A 27062-nucleotide genomic window follows, 5' to 3' on the forward strand; every position below is an offset into this window, starting at 1 on the left:
TTTCTGCAAACTCACTAAAATATGAATTTTAAAACTGTTAAATTTCAGGATTATATGTAAAAGTCTATAGTTTTGGCTGGAATTAGTTTCAGAAGTAAGAACATGCAAAGGGACAGACTTCTTCATTCATTTATAATTTATATAGAGCTTCATTCAGTAGCTACGGGTGGAGAAATGATGCACGTTACAGGACACGTGAAATGAAGTAAACTAAAACCAAACCCACGGCGTTAGCTTAACAAAAAAATCGCCTTTATCTGTGTTGTGTGCATTAGTCAGAGAGAAGAAAAGCATGTTGGGTTCGACCGTTTGTCTTCAGGTATAAGAGCAGCAACAAAACAGAACAAGAACTGGAAGACGACGTCAAGCGTTGAGAGAATAACGTGTGTTCCAGCCCAGTGACGGGGGAGGAGGGGGAGGACGGGGGAGGAGGGGGGAGGACGGAGAATAGGGAGCAGTGATGTAAGAGCCTTTCAGGTCTGAGCTGTTATTACTGTATGAAAGAAAGAAAAGACGAGCACTTACCCTGATAACCTCTGGGCAGGCGTAGTGTGGGGATCTGTCACAGAGGGAAAGAGGGAAAGTTATTCTAAAAAAGAGAAAAGAGGCTGAGGAACAGGTGAAGCCACCTCCTGACATTAATGTGCTCTGTGAAGAAACATGAAACACTCTGCCCCCGAAGAGAAATAATGACAGAAAGCTTTTCTTGCCTGATGGATTATTCTTTGCTGGCTAAGTGACTCTTACATAACATGAAATGGCCTCGGTGCAAACTGAACATCCTGTTGAATGAGATGACAGCAGCACGTGACGCACTTCAAATGAAAGAAAATATATATATATTTACCTCTAACATTTACTTATCACATGTTCCTGCACTGGAACAGCATCTGTCGCTGTTTGAGCACTGTTTGCTGCACATTATGTACATTTCTAAGAACGTGTGTCGGTTTTATTTTTATTCTTTTGCACATCGAGGTAGAGAAACTCGCTGCCATTGTTTGCACAGAAACCCACAGGTTGTGTAAGTTAGAATTAAGCAGAGCCCTGGATATTTGCAGTCTGCACGCGCTGTTGTCACTGTTGCATTGTGGGTGCTTATTTATTTATACAGTTCAACGTATTGGTTCCATTTGACAAGTCTGCACAATACGAAGAAATACAGCACGCATAAATGTTTGTGTGACCTTCAGAATTTACGACGTTTCTGCATAAAAATGACTCAAAACATAAGTGGATCCTCACACAAGTCACAAAAATAAAACTCCTCTCATTTATCTGAGAATATGGAAGTTTCCAGTATCTGCTGTGAGCTCCTCGTAGCTAAATGTTTCTGGTAACTGCTGATCAGTGTCCACAGCAGCTCGGAGGGATTTTAGCCCATTCCTTCTATTTTCTGTATGAAATGAGTGTTGTGGAACCTTTTCCAGCCATGGTTTAGCAACAGCAGCTCTTTATCTGAGCTCCTCACGAAGCTCCAGTGTCATCGCACACTTCAACACAAACATGAGACGAATCCCTGATTTACAGAAACTAAACCAGGAACTGAGTCTCATCACATTGACCTTGAAATCAAGTTCTAATCCTAGAGGAGCACCTCACTGATATGTAATATTGGCTCGTTTCCACAAATGAACAAATACAAAAGTATGATATTTCTGTGTTGTGTGTTATTGTTTTATTGTTCACTTTAAGGCAGCGTTTCTCAGTTCTGGTCCTCAGGACCCACTGCCCTGCATGGTTTCGATGTTTCCCGAAACATCTAATATCCCGAGGACCGAAATTGATAAACACTGGGTTAAGGATTTGTGTGAAAATCTGCTGATGTTTTTAGTCTCTTAGATTTTAGATGATGCTCCAAAAGGCTGCTGATATAATTTACCTTGAAACAGAGGCAATAAATTCACAGTTATAGCTTTGATTTGCAGGAAACAACACCTAATTGTGTCGTGCTTTCACACAGGAAAATACAACTTGCTTCACAAGAAGGAAGAAAATCATGATATAAATACTAAATCAAGAAATATCTGAGAACGTCTCATCCTAGATGTCCCATCTGATTAGTAGTGAGTGGCACAGTTCTGTAATAGTGTTAGAACTGGAACAATATGATTGGTCGGCCTTATTGAAGACGAGCTATAGCTGCTTGTGATGATGGAGTCCAGCATCAGTTCATACTGTAGCTTTGATCCAACAGCTCTCGCCAGCAGAATGAATGTAAATAAGGATATTTTACAGAAAGACGTTGATTCTACAACACGATCATCAAACAGAACCAGCAGCTGTAGTCACCGTCCACATCGTCCCCCAGAGACTGAGGACGTTTCATCGACTGGACAAAATTTATACGCTATTACTCCCGGAGCAGACTGCAGGCCAAGTCTGTGTAAACTGAACCGGTCGCTTTATTGATCTGGAGCTGAAATGTGTTGGTTGTTTCAAGCTGTTCTCTGCAGAAGCTGCTGCACTTATGAAATCTGATCAGACATTAACACCATCTTATCCTGGCGCGTTACCAGGATTAGATCTGATACGAATGAAGTCTGGTAACACGTCGGGATAAGAACCTGTAGGAGCTGTTATTGGGATTTCATTATTATGTTGGTTTCCACCTATACAGAGAAATAAATACCACTGCATCAACAGGATAATCCTACAGCCACATTCACCCCCAAGGCAACCGGATAATTTATATGACGACTGTAACTGACCAAATGATTTGATTGTCCGGTCAGATCGTTACCAGAGATCTCAGACCGACTTTCTACCAGTAAAGATATTATATAGGTGTGGGAAGTTTGGGCAGGCTTCTAGGCTTTATTCACACTTTCTGCTGGAACTGGAGGAGTTGCAAACTCAGATGTTACTTACCAACATCCCAATATCCCCAGTATCGGGAGTTTGATATTGGGAGTATCGGTGTTGGGCTTCAGCCAAGCTCAGTCTCTTGTAATTATGTATTTTAGGTGAGTCATAAACTAAAAACCAAGTCTCTGTAGCGTAATAACAACTTCCTCCTCTCTTGTTTTAGTCAAACAAACAAAGAAGACCCAAAATCACACGACCAAACATGACTGCTGTGATGGAAGAACTTTACTCTGGATACTGAAGTGAGTCAGATGTTAATTAGTAGCTGGTTGAATGTGGAACAGAATGAACAGAATCCACTCAGGTCAAAGGCTGCAGCCAAACAACAACAAACACTTCCAGAGAGGGTTAGAGAGTTTATGGCAGCGCTGGAGGACCAGAACATTTCTAGGGATGAGCTTCCCTCTCCACACTGAACCTCCCCATATTTATTGGACTGAACCCAGTCGACTCTGAGAAAAGTCAAGGAAAGACTTTTGAGATCATTTAAGATCAGATCATTGGATCGAGAGGCAAAACCTAAATAATCCTGCGCTGTGTGTACTGACTCCAGTGTAACAGCAGTAGGTTTCTGACAGAAAGAAGAGCAGCGCAGATTAAAAATGTTTGCACACGTCTGCTGAATAATGGAGTCATCGCTCTCATGCAGCAGAACTAACCCTGCGTCTCTTCCTCTGTGTGGATCCATCACGACAAATGAAGCAGAGCGCGCCACTCTCATCCCACGGCTTCACGCAACCTCAGAGCAAACACACACTCCATCTTCGCCGATGACACACTTAATTATGCTAATGCATGTTAAAAAAACACACACACAAAATTTGAACTGCTCAAACACAACCGTGTCAAAATACACTAACTGCAATCTAATTACACGGCAGCGAATCCTCAGCCAGCCAGCCTGCTGGGGGCGACGTGTTGCTTTAATGAATTCCATTAACGTCACACACGAAGCGAAAGAACCGTCCGACTTGTTACTCATCAGAGATATTTAAAGGATCCATCAGTGGATCCGTGTGGAGGAGGAACCTGAGACGATGTGTCACTGACCAAACAAACATGACGAGTCCCACAGACGCTCACCTTTCACTGCTCCACCAAACGTCCTCCAGTCATCTATAAGTTTACAGGTCTTTGACACGGTTCATTTTAATAAATACACATCTATCTGTGTACATATATTACACTAAAGACATGTATGTACTGTATATATATATACACACACTGCTCTGTAATCTGCTGATTTCCATTTTTCCTTCATTAAAATGTTTATTAAATTAAGTTTTAGTCTAAGGTTTCAGCTCTTGTGCCTCTGCAGGACGGTTCAGGTAAGACACGCAGCAAAGTCTCAAACCTGTGACACATGAATGAATGAATTATTATTACTGAAACTTCTCAAACTATCAGTACTGGTACGGTCCACTTCTAAGATTTACCCTGCTGCATACATTCATTTTCTCATTAACTTATTTCCTTCCCTCGTCTCTGAGACGTGGAACAGTTTGGAGTCAGGTGTTAAACATATCTGGACTGGACCAGTGACTTCACCTACGGACCCTCTCCTGGAGATTCGTAATGTCACTAAAACTAAAATTCTTCTTGCATAAGTGTAACTCCAGGCTCTAACCCATGACTTACAACTATTTAGAGCAAATGAGAAACAACAGAAGAAGAAGAAAATTTCCATAACATTGACCTGGATTGAAAAAGGTAGAAAGAGAACATGGACTAGGACAGAGTTGGATGAATGAGGGGATTATCGTATCGGTACTTGTATATTTTCAACAAGTTTTCAATCCAGCAAATGCTCTTCTATTAAAAAATATGTAAAACATATTGTCCTACATTCAACAGATTCTGCAGAGCTTTGGAAGCTCATCACAAATGTTTGGAGCAGGTTATCGTTTAAAAAGGAGAAAATGAAGATGTTTAAAGAAAAAGGACACAATCAGAATAAATCATCTACAAATAATTAACACTCACATAAAGAAATAAAACCATTCAGGACATGTCCAACTCACCCGCAGCTGGTCTCCAGCAGACTGTCCCCGACCTGCAGAGACGCCATGCCGAAGTCTGCTATCCTGATGTTGTTCTTCTCGTCTAACAACAAGTTCTCAGGCTTCAAATCTCTGTGGCTGAGGGACGAGAGGAGAGGACAGAGAGGGGACAGAGTGAGGACAGGGAGAGGACGGAGAGAGGACGAGAGGAAAGGACAGAGAGAGGACAGATTGGGGACAGAGTGAGATACAACAGTGAAATCTTTGGGTGGAGGACTGATCCATCTCTATCATCTGCTTTTAGCTCAATTTTTAACCTCTGGTTCTCTCCTCATCCTTCATATATATATATATCTGTCTCTATTTCTTGTATGTTCACAAGCAAATTTTATACATTTGTTTTGCTACAATTTTATTTTATTTTACTTGTATTTTACATTTATTTATTTTTTGTAATTATTTTTACTTTCTCAGGAGCGTTTCTTATTTGCAACTGAGCTGCTTTGACCAAACATTTTCCCTTGTGGATCAATAAAGTCTAAGTTGTTGGGACCTTCTCTTTTTGACTTAGGTTCAGGTTTTGTGTTTTCTTGAAGCAACACCTGCTGCATATATTTTATTTCTGCAGAATCACCCTGAGGAGCTACGTGAGTCATCTGGAAGTTTATCTAAAATCTTCTTTACTCGCCCACAGTTTTCGTTTTGTGGTGGAAAGTTGGTCCGGAAGCAGCTCCGACCGGTTGGACGTTTATCCAACACATATTATTTTTTTCTCCATATTGGTTAAAACACGCCCACTGAACTGTTACTAGTCTCTGACTCTGATAAGAACTGAGTCTGGCTTTGCTAAGCTAAGACTGTGCTATTTCACATCCCAGCTATTTTCTAGATGACAAACACACCCGGGTTCCACTCTCATCCTGTAAAACCACCACTACATCAGTTCAAACGTGATTTCATTGCTGTTTCATGTAAAATGGTCCTTGGCTACCGTAGCTACTGACATTTGGGAGAAGTTACGCCTCATCCTCTGCAGCTGGTTGGAGCTAAATGGGAAACAACCTAAAGGCAGTAATTTTCCTACGGTAAAGGCAACTTCAATTTATTTCAATTTTATTTATATAGCGTCAATAACCACACAAATTGTCTCTTTACAAAATCCAGCCTGAAACCTCCAGAGCAAAGTTTCAGGTGGGATTTTGATTGCAGTCATCAGGAATGGAAACACTGCAGGTTTGAAGGAGCTCCAAGTCAAAAGCACTTTATAGTGAAGGAAACGAACCCAGGAAATAAAGAGCTCAACTCCAGTTGTGTAAAATAAATCCAGTCCTTCAAAGCCAAACACTTGAGGTCTACTGCTGAGAGCCAGAAGCAGAACATCTTTGATGTGGAATTGCTCTTAGATACTCGGTGTTGCAGCGATGAGTGGAGGAAGCGAAGGCGCTCTCCGAGATGAAAAGAGATCAAGAGGAGCTGAGGCCTCTAAAGTCGCCTCGGGCTACAGCCGATGACGGGAGAGGCTGAGGAGCCGGAGGAGACCTGTTGTTCATCTGTCCAAGGAAAACCAAACCCTTCAGTGCTTTTAGGGATGATGAAAACGTCATTTAAAATTCCTAGAATATGAAATACTTTTTATCAGCGCAGCGTGGGAGATATTTACTAAGCCTGAACTGTCGGAGGCTGTCAGTTAATCTCTGCTCATGTTCAGACCAAAACATCAACAGTTTTAAGGAATGTTTGTCAAATATGGAGGACGAGGAGGACAGGGAGAGCGGTGAAGACGAGGAAGAGCTGGAACAGAACAAGACAGACAGGAAAATACGACGGCAGCACGGTAACAGCAGAAAAACATATTGACTTTATAAGAACATTCTACATTTTGCTGCTGCTGCTGGAGTTCGTTCACTGTCCTTCATACTCCTCTTCCCATCTCTCTGGTGAAGCTTCTCCCTTTGAGCCTGATTAAACTGTGGTGCTGCAGAGGCAGGTTCTTTTGCTGCAGAGGTCAGTCAGCAGCGATAAATCAGGCGCAGCGGCCACTCGTGTAAATCTACTTCCCCTCTCTCACATTTTGCAGCTCTTAACAGAAATACTGTACTGAACCTGCAACTTTCAGCTTCTAGTTTTTATTTTGTCTGCACAAAACCTCGACTGTTGGGTTCTTGAAGGAAGCCGTGAGATCGTTATTGGAGATCTATGTGTTTTCTGAGCAAATCAGAAGAAAGAGTCATTGAACATTCTCTGTGATGTGCCCTGTGCCCCTCTCGATCATCTGGTGGATAAACCGCTCTAGATGATGGATGATGCATATTTGAAAATTGATTTATTAAAATGATACAAGATTTCTGTGATTGTGAGAGACAAACCATATGGAGTGGCTGTGGCAGAAGTCCAGAGCTGAGATGATCTGTCTGAAGAACTTTCTGGCCTCTTTAGGTGTTAACCGGCCCTTCTTCACCAGGTAGTCAAAAAGCTCCCCACCGGATACATGCTCTAGCACCAGGTACCTGAAAGAGGAAGACACAAGGAGCAAGGTCAGTGACAAGAAAAGATACATGAGTGAAACATGTCCACGACTTTATTTAATGACAGCATCAGTGATGCTGCATGGGATCCAGTCATGACCAAAGAGCTTCTCCATGTGAGGACTGTTTGTCTTCAAGTCTTCATCGATGCTCGGCTGGTTGTGGATGAAACTTTCTTCAGTCTTCTTTAGTCTTTAAGTTCTTCTTCTTGTGTGTGTTTAGGCTCATTCTCCACACAGATGAAACCAGAGGATGAAGAATGTCTCTAATCACCAGGGTGGTCAGACCGAGTCAGTTCCAACTCCCGACTCCAAACCACTGATCTCTTCCTGGGATTAAATGTCTCCATCATCCACTGTGATGCTGCTCTGTCTTAGTCCGGTCCAATAGGTTGTTCCACTTTCTCTACTGAGAAGAGTTTTAGAGACACTACTCATCCTCTGGGCCTCTCCTAGACAGTCGTCATTTGTCAGGACGTCTCCTGTTCTTTATTCTGGACGTTTCTGACAGAAACCAGAGTTTGATGCATTGAAATTCTGATGGAAACACAAAGTGTTTTAGAGCTCCATGCTCTGCCCCGTTAGAAACCTCCAGTCTCCATGATCTGGTGCTGAGAAAGTTCCTCTTTGCTCATAGTAACATTGACTGACATCTGACTCTTCCTACTATCCCAACACTGCTGAGTCAGGACTGTTCTGCAGAGGCACGGCCATATTTCTAACAGGCGATCAGCGGCTGCAGGTTGATTTACTTCAACAAGGCTCTGATGAGTTCAATCCTCCTGAGTGTCATCCGAACGCCGCTTTAACGGAAGAAGGCCACTCTAGGAAATTTGAGCTTGATCAATAATTCTAATCTGATCTCAGTTTGATTGATGGTCTAGAAGCAGGATATCTCATTTTTTTTCCAGGTTTATAGGAAACTGTGACAGATGTTTGACTTGTTGACTCTGTTGTAGGTTTATAAGTCATGTTATGGGATAGTTTGACCATTCATACCCACAGTAAGGTGATATTTTCTTTGGTTTCTCAGTAAATACAAAACCTTGAGTCAGTCGGCAGAGTATGAGATTATCCGTCTGGCTAGACCTCTACTCGTCTGTTTTCCCAGGATTGCCAGGGGCCACCCTGGGGTTATCGCACAAAAACAAAAAAGTGTTGATGGACATACCAACACCAACACCTTTCTACACCAGGCGAGTTCTAAACAAATACATCTACTGCAGCATAAGATTTGGATAAACTCTTGTTGTGGCCTTCCAGCTGCAGAGGAAGTGTCTTTGGATGATTCATGGGATTAATTATCGTCATAAACTAAGTGTTGGGGCCATAAAGGCATAGTCTGTCTCAAATATTTCCCTTTATCCTTGTAACTCTGCTGTCATGTCTACACTTTATGGCCCTCGAGCCAGGACATCGAGACAAAAAAAGCCCTCATTTAGTATTTGGTTAAAAACAGCTCTTTGCATCTTTGATTCCTTTTCAATTAAACTGATTTACCAAAGAAAAGCGTCCGTTTCCTTTTTCCTCAAAATGACCGAGGCATGAATGAAACAACCAAGTCATAAACTAAAGAGCGTTTGGCTGAAGTCACCACACCACATACATACGATCTAAATCCCTGAGAAAGCCGCAGCCCGTGCAGGTCTGTGTGGGGTTTCAAATGCTTTATCTCCGTCTCTCGTCCTTTCATTCGTCTGGGAGATGTGGCTGATCCCGCTCTGCGTGGAGAAGCCGGCTCCTCCGGCAGGCCGTCCTCCTCGCGGCCTGATTTATTAACAGATTAAGGGATCTGCTCGAGCGTTCACCTGTCAGAGCCGTTTAAATTAGAAACACATTCGGCCGTGATTTGTGAGTGCGAGCGCTGCCGTGGCAAACTGTTTGCATCCACTGATGACCATCCTTCCCTGTCCTCGCAACATTAAGAAAACAAATTCCTGCTCCATTTGACGGCGGCGCCTTTATCAATTATTGAACAGCGCATTAAGCCGTGCCACTGGAGCACAGCCGCCACATGTGTTAGATTAATGTATACAATAAAACGCGGACATACACCAAAGCTGCTTTGATAGAATCCCTGAGCTCAGACTGAAGCTCATGTTCAGGCTCGTGCTGACGCACACTCTGGTGTTCATCCTCACATCCTATCTGAGCTGTGAGTCAGCCTTCAAAGACCTGCAGCAGAATGAATTCTCCACACATTCTGTTTGAAGAACAACAAACTATTACAGTATATGTTTCAAAAAGACACAGTGAAAGTTTTAAAGTCATCCAGGTCAAACTAAACAACTCATTCACAAACACAGAGGAGAAGCATCTACACCGGAAGGACAACGTCCACATTTTAGCCGGAGAAGACAAAAAGCTGCATCTTGAACCTTAAAATATAATGGAATAAAAAACACGTGCTGGAAAGGCAGCATGGAAGCAGCAGAAAAATGCACTTACAGGTATTTCTTGTTTTCGTAGACGTCGTGCAGCTTTAAAACGTGGGGGTGCTCTATGAGCTTCAGAATGGCTATCTCCCGCTCCACCTGCAGGGAAACACAAGAAGAACACACAATCCATCAGGAAATGTGAAAGCAAGCGGTCTAAGCTGAAGATAATGAGGCTGGCGCAGCCTGGGCGGCTAATGGAAACACACACATGTATTTGTTATGTCACATTAATCACTCCAAGTGGCCCCGGAGTGTTTTCACACTCGCGTTGTTTTGGTGCTTGCCGAAACAAAATAAAATAAAAAAATAAATCAAGCATTTAACCTCTGGATCCGGTTCACTTGTAAAGCTCGGCTGGTTTGTTAGCGGGAGGCGGCTGCGTTTGAGGAAAACACTTTTAGTTTAACGCAAATGTGTTGGAGCGAGCGGCGCATCACGCCTGGATAATCACAAAGAACAAAGTCTGCCACACTCAGTGACAGCACATGGAAACGGTTTGTGTTCACACATCAACATGTTAGGAGAGTGAAATCCACTCGCAGCACATGAGCATCAAGTCGACACGGATAAAACAAACACAATAAATAACTGCGTGATATGAGTACACACACAGGAGCACAAGCAGATTATAGCCACAATATTTGCAGACTATATAAACCAATGAGAAGTCATACAACCCAGCGAGACATTATTTGGTTCTTTTAAAGGGATAAATCTATAAAATAACAGACCGATGTGATAAGAGATCTTTAGGCGTGTGTCAGGAACCAATGGAGAATCTTTACAAATGTGTCCAGAGCTGTTTCACCACTAAGCAGACCTGCTACGGATGAGATTTCACCTCAGCAGGCCGGAGGGTCGACCCACTTCAGGAAACAACGAGGTTCCACCAGTCGGACGGGTTCGGCTACTAAGCCTCTCTGAGTTCTTTCTGTTTGACGATCTTTTATAAAGCATTTTAAAACATAGAAGAAAAAACAGTGCTTGTTCAACAAAGTTGAGAGTTTAAATCCTCCAATCTTTAACTCTAAGCAAAAGAAAATAACAATATATATAAATATAGAATGAAGATCTAAAAAGATCTGGTTTTAAATAAAGGAAGAACAGTTTTAAAAGGAAAAGGAACTGCAGAGAACATGCATGAACACGTTGAGGCAGGTTGTGATTTAATAGCTCCCACTTCCTGTGTTCGGATGGTTCCACAGTGTCACCCAGGACGAAGGGGGTGGGTGGGTCTAGGAGCATCTCTGCTGGCCTCACAGATTTAGATGTACAGTGTTCTATGGAGATGGTGTCTGCTGCAACTTTCAGGAGCTTGACAGACTGACTGACTGACTGACTGACTGACTGGGGGAACTGGTCCGGCAGCGAGGCTGAGATGATGGTGTCAAAGGGCGAGTTGAAGTCCTCTAACAGGATCCTGACTTATGAGGGTGGATGAATATCTGTGCATGAGTGTGTTTGTTAGGGGGCGATAATTCATGAGTCCAGTTGCAGATGGGAATAAATTGTTCTTGTGGCGTGAGCTTGTGGTTCTGATGGAGAACCAGAGAGTTTGTTTGTGTCTGAGGTGAGTTTATGTCCAACTCATTGTCCTGGAGAGACGACAGATTCCAGCCAATCACCGTCTCTACCAGAGGGAGTGAAACGCTGCAGTCTGTCCCTGTCTCAGGTGGTGATGTACGATTCAGGTGTGGACGTGAACCATCATTGTCACTGTCAACCGTTCCAGCTGCTGCAGGAAGAACATGCTCTGTTGGGTCTTCTCGGTTATAGGACTGACCAAAATTGGACCAGAAAGCAAAGCAGCTACAGAGCAATTAAATGTCCGTAGACATCCTGCCATCAGCTGGAAGATATGAAGTCAATCAGCGAGAGGCTGCACAGCCTCTGATGATTCCACCCCAGCAGTCGATTTATAAAAATGAACTCAACGAAAATATCACATCAGGTTTTCCGTGTTGAACCAGTGAAGAAAGGAGCATCAGGGGGAAACTATACCGAAGGCATCGATTTCTGATTCTCATCACTGCTGCGCTTTAAGCGAGATAATGAAACGCCATCACTCACCTGTCAATCATCGTTTATTTTGCCCTCATGACACGTCTCCTGCCCCTGCGTCAACTGACCAACACGAAATCTGAGTCACCCTCTGAGTCTGGGCCCCTGATGTGACGGGTCGACACGAGACACCTGAAAATTAAATTTCACTCCCATCAAAGCTGGTGCTCTTCAAAGGTGTGTCACGGTGAGCGGTGGCTGCGGCTGGCAGCTGATAGATAATAAAAGAATTCCTTTTAATCTCCGGACCGGTCGTTTCCCAGACCAGGCTGTCACACCAGCTTCTCATCCCCAAACTCTTCTCCCAGAGCTCAGGAGGAAGAAAGAAGCAGCTTACAAAAGATTTTTCAAGCCTCACTGGATGAACTAAAAGAATGAATAAAAAAAACATTTCACAGAATACCGACAATTCAGTGGCTTCACTATGATAATACAAGCCATTACTTAAATATGGATGGCAAACATAATCCAGTCTCTTTCTAAATGTCCTCGCTTCTGCGAATGAGTCCTTTTTAGAAGACAAAGTGGTCGGCGCACTGCGGTAAATTTACTTTAGAAATCTCTGCAAGATGATGGTTTTAAAGAACATTTACATTTGCAGCAGCTCTTGAGACAACATGAGAGCAGGGACATCACAAGAACCGACATGTTGCCGTCAAGTTGATTTCTTCAAGAAGTGTGTAGCTGCAACAACAGGTGGGAAAAACACAGCGCGAGTCGTGCACGGTGACGCTAGTTGGAGTTGATGAGTCTTAGACGACCAAGAGCCAGAAAGCAAAGATCACGTCACAGAGGAAACAACTTAAAGTGACTGAAGCCCTTTTTCAGACCTTGTATTAACATCTGTCCTGGGGAATTCAATTACAAGTACCTGTGTTCACACCTGGCATTTAGACACATCTTCATATGCGTCCCTGGCCAGCACTTGAGATCAGATCTCAGATTAGTGCTCTGTATGTAAATGAATACTAACACCACTTAGCATACAGAGACAGCTGCTGTCTCTCATAGGTCTCTACACTTTATCAGAACCATGGACCACATGACTTACAGAAGTCACATATATTTTAGAACAAGCTATGAAATTTTACTCAGGACACTAATGACAATGAGAGAGGCAGAACCAAGATTAAATCCATCAAACTCAACAAATAATCACTGAAATAGTGGCCCCAAAAACACACACAAATAGAAGTCTTAAAATGAAATCTTGGGAAAATCAGTCATCAGAAAAAAAAACGAATTATTGCCTTAATCGGACTATAACAGGAGAACTTAAGTGCATGTAAACACGTTACTCCTTTTAAAATCAGAGTTCTCATTTTCAGATTGAGACACCAAGATAATGCGATTGAATCGGATGAGATGATGCGTGTGCGCATGCTCCACCACCGCTGCGCTGGCATGTGACCCCGGAACAAACACGTCCAAGAAAGCCAGTTGCAAAAGAAGAAGAAGAAGAAGAAGAAGAAAAAGAAGAGAAACGGAGCCGCTAGAAGAACCATCTGAAGGACAGCGCGGATCTTACCTGCACCAGAAGTAGCGTAAACATTACGTACGAGATTAAAAAATGTACTATTATCCGTCTGGTTGTTGTTTAAATGCCGGTCCGCCGCATGAACGACTCTTGTGTATTATATCAAGTAACATCCGGAAATCGGGCCGTATTAACGTGGTATTGTCCCGCTGAAAAGACACGTATCGCCACCTAGTGTGGTGGAGGAGAACAGTTACTAGATTTTCTTGCGCTGCATGTAAACTGGGACAAGGACTGTATATATATATAATATATATATATATATATATATATATATATATATATATAATATATATATATATTATACATATATATATATATATATACATATATATATATATACATATATATATATATATATATACATATATATATATATGTATATAGTGAGAAAGAAGAATTTTGAGCATAACTCGACTAACCTCTGCATGTAAACACTGAGTGGGATTCTGCAAAACAGAAGATGTGTCATCACATCCTCTCATCCTGAACGTGATGGCAAAATATCCATTGACTGGATATATTATGGACATCATGACGTCAACCAGTGGATTGTGAACCCTGAACATGAATCCCATAGTGGGCAGAACTCACGGTTGCCATGTTGGATGAGCTTTACTCCGCCCACACTTGGATATTCCAAATATGGACATGCACATGCTACCCGTTAGCTCAGGGTACTTCCACCCTTAATTATACAGAATTTTAATTAAAAATAAATAAATAGATGAGTTGGAAAAAATAAACAGTGACATAAACTATTGAGACCAAAATCCAAAGTCACCCAAAAGTCTATGGGGATCTGTTCCCTTTTGGAGCCTCTAGTGGCCACTTGATGAACTGTAGTTTTCTGCACTTTGGTATGAGCTTGATCGCTCAGACCTGGAGGTCGCCTCCTGAAAATATCTCCAGAACAGGAGCTGCCATCTTGTTCTGGTCCTAAACGTACAGCCCTTGAACTTCACATACCTGTTGTGCTGTCGCTGCACATGTAAATATATAATTGAATGTCAACAGCACAAGATGGCAGCAAAACACCTCTTGGATATTTTAGCATAATTTCCTGTGAGCTCTCATCTCATCCCATCTTCAGATATTTGGATTTCCCACCTTCAGGAGAGCACACTCTTGTGTCTGTGATGGATGCAGGTGCAACACACCAGCCCGTGAACCTGCTATCAGATCCAATTACCCTTGTCGCTGTCTCCTCACACAGTCGCGCTCACACGGTGCAGCACGGCAGAGGCTAATTAAACTCGTGTCCAAGGTAAACAGACACGGAGCACGGGCCTCCCTGCACCGACTGTGACGCTGACGTTTATTAAGCTCCATCATGACCCGTATGGCTTTTTAATGTGTTGTAATAAAGTGCGTGGGCATGCAGGGAAGATGGGGGGGTTGGTAACACAGGTGAAGCACTCTTTAATTCTGTCGTCTGGGTTACTGAGATCTCGTCTGAGACGCGTCTGAAGCACCGTCCCCCGCTCACCTCAATTATCTCCAGCTCATCCTCCACGTTCAGGAGAATTAGTGGGAATGTTTCCAGCTTTGTTCGTCGTCATTAAAAAGGCATTAACGTATAAGCTGCAGACAGGGGTGTGAGCATTAAATTCAATTATCCTGCAGACTCTTGATTAACATGAAGCAATTATTGTTTAAAGAATATATTCACGTGTTAATCCAACGTCGTGATAAATACTTTATATTGGTGTGACAGAGGTTTAAAGTGATGATGATGACGATGATTCAATGATCCTGATCAATCAAAGATTTTTCTCCAACTTTATCTCCAGTCCTGAATGTCCAGAGTAGAGTCTCCAGTGTTGTTGTCCACGTGGGTTTTTCTACCTCCATGTTTCTGTTCCTCCTGGAAACTCACGTGGATCAAACACGCTCAGAGAGAACGGATTTATTCCAGCAGTTAGAAAAGAGCCACCAGACGTCAACATCTGACTGAAACCTCCTTGTGTTCTGAATGAGGCAGTTTTATTCTGATGATTAGAGGACGACTAGTGTCCATGTGAGCGCAGACAATGATAGATATGCTTCATTTTGCCAATATTAGCCCAGGGCACCACAGCTCCAGCAATGAACCAGCTCGTACAAACTCAGGAGCTCTACTGAGCAGTCAACGATGGAATCCAGCCATGATTAACGTCCTGTTAAGGCAAATGGAGGTAAAAGCTGAGAATTTAACAGACTTGTCAGTGTTCCCATCCTGTGGACTCGTTCCACCACTCAGAACGAACCCAGACTGATCGTCTGTGCAGGAGTTTTTTAAAGTCCGGCTCCTGTGGTGAGTTAATCAGGGTCTCAGAGGTGTAAATGAGTCGATTAAACTTTTGTTCAGCTCTTCCACCGAAGCTCCAAGAGGAAGTCTTTCATCTACAACAATCTCATTACACCTCTTCTCCCCCCCACCCACCAAACAGACCACCCACACACCCAACAACTTCATCAGAGGAGAAAGAGTTTGAGTTTGTTAACGTGACTCTCTAACGAGCTGCAGCGCAGAGACTGATGAGTCCACTTTCACCTGAGGTTACAGTCACATCATCTGAACCACGTCTCATCTGGTCTCAGTGTCAGGACGTAAAGGAAACTGTTCAGCACTTATTAGTTCCAACTTCAAACACGTTCTAGTCGTTGTTTCAAACACACAGAGAGACCGACTTGTGTTTCAGCGACGTGAAGACAAAATGTATAAACGTTAACACAATGATGTAGAAATATAAACCATCCACAATCTTTCTCCTTCTCTGGACTGAAAACTAAGTCGCATCTTTTCTTGTGGTGCAGTTAATCGAATATATTTTATCCATTTCCTCTACATGTACTGACCTACAGACTGTGAGCTCCTTATTTTCCTCTAACACTTAACCCAAATTAGTTATTTATTAATTAATAGTCCAGCTACTTGTCCATAAAACATCAGGAAACTGTTAAAATGCTCAAAGCTTTCTAAAGCAGTCTTAAAAAAATCTATGGTTGTGTCTGAACATCAGTCAAAAGCACAGAAATGTTAAATATATCATAATATGTCCATTTAAAGAACATTAAACTGGTTTGATGATTTGACTTTGAACTGTTACAGTTCTACCTGAGACAAATAAAGTCAGAGCTGCTGTGTCTGTATTTAACATTTATTTCACATTATTAATGTGTCACCACTTCCTTTTCACTGTATGAACCCAAAATATCCATCCCCTGAAAGGTCAGAGCTTTCAAGGCGGTTTGCACTTTGTTACTGATGCAAAATAATGAGAAAAAAATGTTAAACTCCACCCGAAAGCCGTGTGTTAAGAATCCGCCGGGACCCCAGTTTGATCTGGAGTCGAGCTTTGTCGTTATCTCCACAATAGTCTGGAGCTAAACTAAACTGGAATAAATGAGGACGACATCTGAATGAATTCGTTTTCTCCGTCACTGAGACGCCTCCGACCGACGCTGGAGACAGAAGATGAAATGTGACGCTGACAGAGAGTGTGATACTATTGGATGCGTCCTGGCTCCTGGTTTCACAGCGTTAGTGTAAAAATAATCAAACAACATCAGTGGGCGTGGGAGTGCACAGAAAACTGATCGTCTGCATGTTTTTAACAGTTACAGCCGAACTTGGAATCAACCACGTGACAGACAGATGAAAAGGTTCGATGAATCCAGATTTCTAGTCCCATCACTCTAGAGTTTGTGACGTGTCGGCGGTGAATGTGGAGAGTGAAGACAGACAGCTGGAGGGTTGATGGTGACCTAAGACCTGCCATATGGACGCTGACTCAGACCAAGCCGCAACCAATGATTTCCAATGAGTCAGATCTGCAGCACTCCTCCACTTCTGCACGTACAGCCTCACACTACAGTACATACACTAATGGAGCATCCGGCCAAAACATGCAACACACAACGGCTCTGAGCTTTTCAGGCCTCGTATTAAGATCCAATCTGGGCAATTAGAGCGTAGGTGGCCAGAGTAAAAGATGGGTGCAAACAGCCCCAGGACGAACTGAGGCTGCATTTGAGAGATCGGATCTCGACCACATTTAGAGGCGGTCTGAGTCGCATTTGTCCATATTATTTTGGAAGTGTGAACACACAATGAGTCCTGAGTTGCATTAAAAACCTCCTACTCAACAGAGCGGAGGTTCGTCTCATTCGTTCAGAAAAAAACACACAGCCACTATGATAAAAGATCTCCTGTAATGGAAAAAACACCAGAAGTGATGTTTGTTCATTAGTATTGAGAGGTTTTTAAAAGTCTGTCGTGTAGCTGTTAATTAACTAAATAAGAAATAAATCTAATTGTTGCGCAGGTTTAACTAACGTCAGGGTGCAGATCAATAAATAATAACTCAACGTGCGTCACATGAACCAGCGGTAGAGATTCATTACAGTTAAAATACTGAACTGTACCCCAGATGATGTTGCGCTTCTTTGCAGGTAGATCAAGAAAACTGAGAGCGGTACTTAAAGCTGGTCACTTGAGATCGGATCAAGGTCCAAAGTCTGGACGGGGCCTTAGTGGCAGAGTTTTCTTTATGTGAGACTCGGCACACGAAGTATGTGCACTTTATATGGAAACTGATACTTGGTTCCAGCTCCAGGAATTATTCTCCTACAAAACCAGACCAACTCTTTGTATGAATTTAGTTTTCTATCAGACTAATTACTACTAAACAAATTACAGTCAGACTAATTTGTCCTGGCGTCTCTCCGTTGGGAACTGATTATGCTTCTGTTGATTAACGTCTGTGAAGTGGTGCTTATTTATTTTCTACTCAGGTCTGATTCCAGCAGGTGACGCAGATAGAAAAGGTGTTCCTCCCTCCATCGAGTGGCTCAGAGCTCTCCACTCCTTCCAGCCGCCTCCTCCAGTCGGGGCCTCCATGCCTGATAGCTCCTCTTAATGAATTATAAGGACCGGCTCGGGCCGCGCCGCCGCTTCCAAATCTCTGTTTAATTGAAACACGATACGGGGCTGAGGGGCACGAGGACCGATAAATTGGAACATCCACTCGGTAATCAACCCGCCATCTGTTGCTATGGCGCCTGAGAGACCGACCCGCTGGAATATCACAATCACCCCACAGGCAGAGGAGACGACAGAGGAGGCGCGACATCCAGGTGTTTCACGAGGAAACACAAATCCAGTTTGTTTGCTCTGTTGTCTGACACAAGTGGAAGGAATGAATGGAGATGAAATGAAATGAGAGAAGGGAAAAACAGAAGGGAAGAGGAACAGAAAGGATGCGATAGGGGAGAGAGGAATGAAAAGAAGGAAACAAAATACGTGAGTTTAAAAGAGTGAAGTCTTTCTACCAGACGTCTGGTGACCTCACAGTCCCACTTCAGACCGAACACATTCACAGCAGTCACACACGGGGCCGACCGGCTGAAGGTGAGCGGATTAACGCCAGCAGTGAATCACGAGTCCAGCGTCCGTCCAGAGGAGACGCTGAAGGTCCACGAGTAGCTGCTAAAAAACCACGTTAAGATCTCACTGATTACTTTTAAAGCTCTTCGTGGTCGTGCACCCGTCACCTTCACTGACCTTTTATCACCACACATGAAAACAGCACATGGCACAAAGAAGGGATTTCCAAATCCCTCCATCCAATCTGGATTTGAAAGATACAAAACCAATTCAGAAAGAAACTAGAGGGAAAAGATTAGAGAGAAGCCACAAACCTCTGGAATCAGTGACAAAAAAGAACTAAAATTTCCTTTTGATTGAGGAAATCAGCAGCTCTGTTAATAGTTATTTATTAGAAATCTTATTAGTGCGCTGCCTTAGAGTAAAACCTCTGGGTTAAATGTTTAAGCAGGAACTATTTATAATTTACTATTTAAAAGTCAAAATAATGGGTTTAAAATGTCATTACAGTTTGTCATTTAAACATAGAACAAAGAAAAAGAGTAATTTTTAGCCTAAAACCAAGTCCTAACAAGGACGCCCAACAAGGACGACAAGACCCCACAACGTTACTGTTCCATTAAAAACCGCTGCCCTCAACCTCACAACATAAAAACAAGATGACACCTGGCACGTCCGAGTGCAAAGAGCAGAATGAACACACATTAAGTCACAACTGACACCATTAACGCGAGCAGCCAGACGCTGAGGAGATGAAATGAGTGCGGTCGAGCATGAGGAGGCCGAGCTCAACCTCTGAAGAGCTCAGACACACAATCCGCTGCACTTCAACACACAAGGAGATTTAATCACACACACAATCACACACAATCACACACAATCACACTGCTCCTGTATTTTCATGCTTAGCACACAAGGGCTCCCTCAGGATTAAATTCAGCACAAGAAGCCGACACACAAGTTCAATTCACAGAAACACAACAGAATCTTAATTTCTATGTTTTATCCCAGGAACCTGGTGATACTCGCTTTTCCATCATTCATGTTTTTTCAGCCAAGCTGTGTCAAGACTCACCTTTAAAGATGATTACATGAGGCTACACAGACTTATCAGCTCTGAAATGAACACTTTTCATTTTTATTTGGTTTGTCTTATTTTAACAGGCATAAAAACAAACATGAAGCCGAACTACGGCTGAAATGGGCGCAGCCATCTTGGGCAGTTTTTTTTTCTTTTTGAGTTGTTGGAAATATTTTACAGTGATATGAGACTGCTGTATGCATAAACAGAGATCACAGAGGCTTTACATGGACCCATGATAAATACAAACACTAAATTAGGTGCATAAAGAGAAAAAGACAAGTCTTCCTGTTGAGGTTTTTCACAATAAGAGCACTTCTAGATGAACTATAGTCACGTTTCCTGGTGAATCTGTTTTATTTCTTATTTCTAAACTGAGCTGGTTTTATTCTGCACGGTGCAGCTTTTCATTCAGTATAAGTTGGTGAGAGGTGGCTCTGATTGGCTAATCAGCTGAGAAGAGAAACAGGAAGTGAACAAAGCAACAAAGTCAACGTGATCGTCTCAAATTAATAAACCGTAGAACGAGTGATCAGCAGGATTCAGGAGACGTTTGGAGCTCTACTTGTTTCCTCACCTCTCAGCTAATAGGATCTCTTATAGGATCTCTTCCTGTTTCTCCTTTCTGAGCGATGAGTCCAGACTAGCTCCCCCTTCTGGTCGACATATGAGAGGACCAGCTGGCCGTTCAAGTGAATTTTCTTTTTAATCCCGACACAGGAGATGTGAGGTGAACTAAACCTGCACGGCAACAGCAAACAGTCCAACTGTACATACGCTGAAAGTCGGCGTGAGTCACTGTATGAGATCGATGTGAACTACAGTTGCTTCACTCGTCATAATGAGTCCTGGGCCGAGCTGCTTCGCTCCTCCGCCCGTTAGCCGCTGGCGCTAGCAGCTCCTCCAGCTGTGGTTCCTCTAACGAGATGCTCCATTAGCAGCAGAGAGGCTCGGCTGTAAATGCCAGGCTTTGACATGTGGGTGCCGGGCAGGGTGACGCCGTGGCTCTTGTAAGGTGCTGATCTCTGAAGAAGTGCTATAAATGTCAGCCTGCACATCTCATCAACACACACGCATCACAGACGCTGCAGGACGCTCGTAGGAAGATATTCAAGGCCGGACGCACAATAACGTGTTTGCATAACGATGTGCAGGTTAGCACATGACAGGGACAGGGAGGTGGAGACAGGAAGAAGCTGATAACACGTGTGAGAGCAGATGATCGTTAGACGGCAGCAGCTTCATGGTTTAGTTTGGTTACCTCAGTGTTGCCACCGGTGCACTGATATTCCTGGTGCCCAGAGGAAGATCCTAAAGACCTAATATCCTCTGATTTATTGTTGTTGCGTCACAAGCAGGTTGATCTCACACCGTACATCTGATCACAAAGAATCAGAATCACTTTTCGTTACAGCAGCTCCTACTCAAAGTGTTCATGTGCTGGTTTCTCTTTGTTTATTGGAATAAATCCATTCAGGAAAAGAAACATGGAGGTGTGTGGAAGTGTTTGAGAAGATGAACCAATCAGACCATCAGATCTCAGTGCTGGCTGAGGACGCATGTGGAGACACATTTTAAGATGCCAGGTGTGAACACAGGTAGTTAAAGCTGAAACCAGATCGCCTGGTCTGTAATCACACCGATGTTATAACTCTAACCAGACACTGAGTGTTTAACAAAGAGAATCTTCAAGAACTGGATGTAAACTGTCTGTGACAGAAAAACAATGTATGTGGAAACAATCTGAGGGTTTCATTTAAGAGGTTCAGCGTGTGACAGCGAACGAGGAAAATGTCTTGTATTGTGAACAAAACAGACATTCATATGCTAAACGGAAACAGAACGCATCCAACGCTTCACAAACTTTGGGATAAAAGCAGCGAAAGAAAGAGAAAGAAATGTGAAGACGCGAACCAGCAGCTCATCTGGAAAATGTCAAACTAAATGGGACAAAATGGGGTCTCTTCAAAATGCCAGCTGCAGCAGGAGGAGTGGCATCGACGGCTCCAACGCGAAACCCCTTCAAAAACCTTCACGTCTTTTTCTTTTTTAATTTATATATATATTTATGGGCGGCCGGGCAGACTTCATTGTGTGAGAACACAACAGGCATAACTCCAGCCAATAGCTGCCTGTTGCCATGACAACAGAGCCCCAGCTTCTTCTAAAATAAGACCGAGGCGGGAAAGATTAGACAAAGCTGCCGGGGCAACCCCCAGACAGACAGAAGCAGGGAACACAGGCTCAGAATACGAGTGAAAAAGAGCAGAGGAGGAGGAAACTCAAGCGTCTGATGCGTTCACATCGAACTGGACGCACGACGAGCCCGCTGGTCATCGTCGCACCACACCACAACACAACACCACAAACACTGAGGCGAAGAAATGACATGCAGGCTCGAGGAGCAACAAAAAGGACACTGGTCACTACGGTTACATAAGACGAGACCGGGAGGAAGAGGAGGAGACGTCTGGAATATGCATTTCACACTCTTCAGAAGGTTTTATCACAAAAATATATAACATGGAGCTCTGATCAGACCTGGTATTAACAATCTGATAGTAACGATCTGATCACAAGTGGCCACATTAAAGTACCTCTGTTAAACACACTTGGGTCTTAGCTGCCTCCACATCTGCAGTTAAAAATAGATCCTGCAGACACATCTGGTTCTTAAATGGTGTGATTGCACAAGTTTCATTTGACAAGCAGAGTGGACGCACACCGATCAGTCGTAACATTATGACCACTGACAGCAGAAGTGAATGACATTTAAACCATCTTGTGACAATTCAGGGTTCTCCTGAGAAACGTTTGGACCTGACATTCATTCATGTGGATGTTACTTACCCACCTAGACCGGACTAGACCAGACCCCCCCACCCCATAGCAAAGCACTCCTCCATGGCAGCAGCCACAATATTAGGAAGGTTGTAATGTTTCATTGGTTCAATAATTACTCCAACAAAACATGGTTACACATTTTGGCACAGAGCCTTTCTCAGGGGTTTATTCTAGAGCTCAGTCCAGACACATGTTTAAGAAATGGTTGAAATTTAGACCCAAGAATTAGGAACCAAACACATTATTTGACCCATGACTCCAATCACAGAGATGGTAAAAACAGTCACAATCTGTACATTTCAAAATGTTGCAGCTACTTATTTAAATAACATCTTAAACTGAAGCTGTTAAGTAATTAATTCCATTGACAGCGACATGTGTCAATGTGTATATTCACAACATTTCTCAGCCCCATATAGTCACAGAGAAGAAGGTGAACCACTGTTTGCTGCAGCACAATGTTCTACAGTTGCATAATCTTTAATTATTCCTTTTTATCAGATGTGTGTATTAACTGCAGCTTTAACAAAACCAAAATGTTTTTTTTTCCATTGCCTTCCAATTACCAGAATTAGTGTCATGCATAGTCGTTCACCAGCTGAGCTACAGAGCTTACTTTGGCATATCCTCATGTTACATGTCACTCTACAACCAGGTCTAGAGAAACTTAACCTTTGTCAACCACAAATGTTTCTTCTCCAAAGTAAATGGTGTATAACAGCTGTTGAGTCCACAGTATTTCATCCTTTACCTTCCTGCTGTTTGTCCAAGCTAAGCTGAGTCTGCAACTACTAGTTATTTCTATTCATCCATGCATATCTGTTTCAATAAACCTTCCTGCCATCCCAAACTACGGACGTTTAAAACACACAGTGATTAAAAAAGGCTCAGTCACATCAGAAAGTTGCACAAAGACATTAATCTGGCTTATTCCCGTAAGCTTGGGGATGTACGATTCCTCACAGGGCAAGATGGAAAACAACCTTTTATTATTTAAAACCACAGCAAAGAAATGCTCAGCAAAGACAGACTGTTCACCTTGTTGGTTTGTTTTCAACCTGTGACGGCATCATTTTCCCGTCATATATCTTTTTCACTTTGTTATTGGCACTCGTGGACACTATTGTGGGAAATACTGGATGATTGGATGTGACAGGTTAATAGGTACCAGGAGGGAATAAAGAGGAACTGTAACAACGGAGACTAACAGAGATATATGGCTTAAATGAAAGTTTGACTTCATAGACTTCCTAATCACACAGTGCAGATGCAGGCGGAGACGACAGTGATGCAGATTCACCCTCCCAACAATATGAGGAATCACTGCAGCAGCGAGTCAACAACAAACTCCCTACTCCGACCTGTGCGTGCTGGTGAAACTTCCCAGCCTTGAAGCCAACTTCTTTGATTTTGATTTTACTGCACTCAGAAAATAACATCAGCGTTAACGGCCAATTATCCGAAGAGAGAGGTGTTCCTCCCTCGCTCTGCTCATTAGGGAAGAAGGACAATTATCAGCAGAAAGCAAAGAGCGCAGCAGCAAATGGCCTGGTCACATGACCTCCGCCTACACACACGAAAACACACACACACACACACACACACACACACACACACACACACACACACACGTTGTCACTGCTAAGTAGTCTGGGTGGGAGAAGAAGCAGCAAAGAGGTGTGACGCACACATCAGAAAATTAGCTTCTGCCGATGATTAAATCTACCTGGATTCTCACACACAAACACACACTGACGTTACACAGTGTCACGACCTTTAAGTGTGTGTAATTAACAGTGTTTTAGACTGGATTACTATCATCAAAAGTTTTTTCTCGACAAGACAAACTGATTAACAGCCACGCAAAATGGCGAGCTGTGTGTGTTCTACTTTTTATTACGTTGTGGGGACTAAACCCTCGCACAGCACTTACACCCTGAGGTCACACTGTCCTGTCTGGACGCCACAACTTCCTGAGGGTTCAAACCTGTTAAGAGTTGGCTTTATAAAAAAAATAATGACAAAACAAGAAATTCAAACAAAGGTTACAATTAGCAACCTTTGTCCTAATAGAGGAAGAGTTAAGCTTTAGTTGTGCTCATTAGGGTTAAGGGAGGGGGTGGATAAAGACAAAGACATTAGCTTGTGCGTGTGAGGAAGAGTGAAAATATAATCAATGAATAATAAATTGGAATCAGTCATATTAGCGCTTAAAGGATAAATAAAAAAATCTGAGTCTTATCACTTAAACCACACAATACAAGTGTTGCTTTGCTGTGAAGTCGGATTCTTTATGAAATGACGTTTCTGTTCAGAGCTCGTCTGCAATAAAAGAATCAACTTCAACACTCATGTGTTTAAAGCTGCACAAATCGATAGTTTTTATATTAACAATGAATCAAACGCTTGTTTGACTGAACACTCGATCCTCTTTCAGCTCATTGTTTTTATTTAATAACCACAGTTTAACGCTGTAGTTTCTCTCTCTCTTCTCTCTCCAGCAGCAGAACCAAAGCCGTCTCTGCCTCCCTCTCTGACTGCTAAGTATTTATCCTGCAGGCAATTTAAATCTTCAATAATATTTAGAGCTCTGATCACTGCAACTTAAATGTAAGTCAAACAAATAAAATCAGACGTTTATTTGGGCTGCACAAAGGCTCTCATGTTGCAATTTGGTTTCAAAGTTAGAAATAAAAAGAAAGGAAGGCAGAACCTTCCACACTCCACCTCCATCATACTGTACGTGTGACTCATGCAGCCTGATTTAGCTGCATCCACCTGTTTGCTGAAGGCGTAGGAGGAGAGTAGAGCGATGACAGTAATAATAAAAGCGACAAAGACCAGCAGCCCGTCCACTGAGCAAACACCTCTTCAGTTACTGGGTTTCATGTGCGTGGGTGAAACAGTTACAGCTTTAAACTTGCACCTGCGCCACATTCTGGGCTGTTTCCTTGTGAGAGTGGAGCACGAAGCTCAGCGACAAATGGAAACGTTTCTTATGCAATTCACATTCAAGAGATGAACTCAGAAACATTTTCATGTTACTGAAACTAAAAACAGATAAAAAAGATCAGGTGTAAGGAACCGACTGTAAGTGACCAAAGTCTGCATTATTTTCACAATGGTAATTGTCTTCCTTTTTCTGCACAGTTTAGTTTAATTTATTTTCTATTAGTTGAATTTGAAAGATTTAGGTGGGATTTTGTAGTTATGCCTTTTGTCAACCTCACATTTCTCTAACACAACTGAATATACTTCAGTGAATTCAGAGAAGTACGGTGCGTAAACTGGTCTTTAGGTTCATCTTTTTCTGAGCAAGGACAGAAACTGAAATTTTATCTTATCCTCATTAAATCCCATTAAAAAGACCAAAACAACAAACTAGCTGGTGAACTACAACCAGTCACTGCAGTTTATTTAGGTTCAAACCAACATTCACCTCCTGCTGCTCCAAATACTCACTAGAGCGACAAACGTGGATTAATCCGCTGCTGAAAATAGTCCCTGTTTATGTGCGTTTCTTTTTTTAATCATTTGTATTACATGTTAAAAAAAACAAACACTAATTCTGCCTCCAGGTGAGATCGTGACCTTGTAAGTTCCCGTTTTCTCTGAGCTCAGTTAACAAGTTGTGACACGTTTGCAGACTTTTACAGAACTGACTGAGGTGGAGGTGAGTTAATATACTGTAATTTTAATTTTATGACGTGTGTGAGGTAAAGGCTGGTCAGATCAACAGCTTCATCTTGTCATGTTGCCTTTCCCTTCACGTTAAGTTACCTGATTAAGTTACCTGCTCGTTGCTAAGCTCTTATTAGCGTCTGTGGCTTCTAGACTCCAGTGGTTGCCTAGCAGCGGCGTCTCACCACTTACAGAAAACGTTGTGTGTAGACTTCCAACCTTGAGCTCAGGAGTTCCCTTCCATTTGAAGAGAGCTTCATTTCAGACAAAGGTCCCTGACTGCATGTGGAGGTCATGCTGTTGAGTTTGCTCTTTTCATGGGATTCATTTTCACTTCTGTCTAACAACAACTTATTTGAAAATAAAATGATTTACCTCCAGAGGATTTATCCTTGAATTCTGAAAAATAAAAACTCTTTCTTTTTTTTCTTTTTTTTTTTAAAGCAGAACAATAAATATCATGAGAAGAAGTGTCTTACCTTCATGAGAACAGACTCGCTGAGCTTTTCTCTGTTGACGATCTTTATGGCAACTTTCTGACACGTGACACAGTGGACCCCCAGCTTCACAAGACCTGAAACAGAAACGTCAGAAAACATCCACATCAAGTCACTCCTTCAAAGTCTCTCTGTGTCAAAACCCATCCAAATTATCTGA

At 42.6% G+C, this 27062-nt stretch overlaps 1 protein-coding gene across 9 annotated transcripts in view; it reads right to left on the reverse strand.

Moving 5' to 3' along the window:
• Positions 1 to 27062, reverse strand: part of LOC125005037 (serine/threonine-protein kinase BRSK2-like) — a 116804-nt gene that overhangs the window by 31873 nt on the left and 57869 nt on the right. For all 9 annotated transcript variants that reach the window (XM_047579974.1, XM_047579973.1, XM_047579971.1 and 6 more), the window contains exons 2-6: positions 26885 to 26979; positions 9841 to 9926; positions 7235 to 7375; positions 4890 to 5006; positions 526 to 559 (exon numbers count right to left, since the gene is read on the reverse strand). In XM_047579974.1, the coding sequence (XP_047435930.1) occupies positions 526 to 559; positions 4890 to 5006; positions 7235 to 7375; positions 9841 to 9926; positions 26885 to 26979 (473 nt within the window). The remainder of the gene's footprint in view (positions 1 to 525; positions 560 to 4889; positions 5007 to 7234; positions 7376 to 9840; positions 9927 to 26884; positions 26980 to 27062) is intronic.

The sequence above is a fragment of the Mugil cephalus genome, chromosome 3, assembly GCF_022458985.1.
Source record: "Mugil cephalus isolate CIBA_MC_2020 chromosome 3, CIBA_Mcephalus_1.1, whole genome shotgun sequence".
NCBI lineage: Eukaryota > Metazoa > Chordata > Actinopteri > Mugiliformes > Mugilidae > Mugil > Mugil cephalus.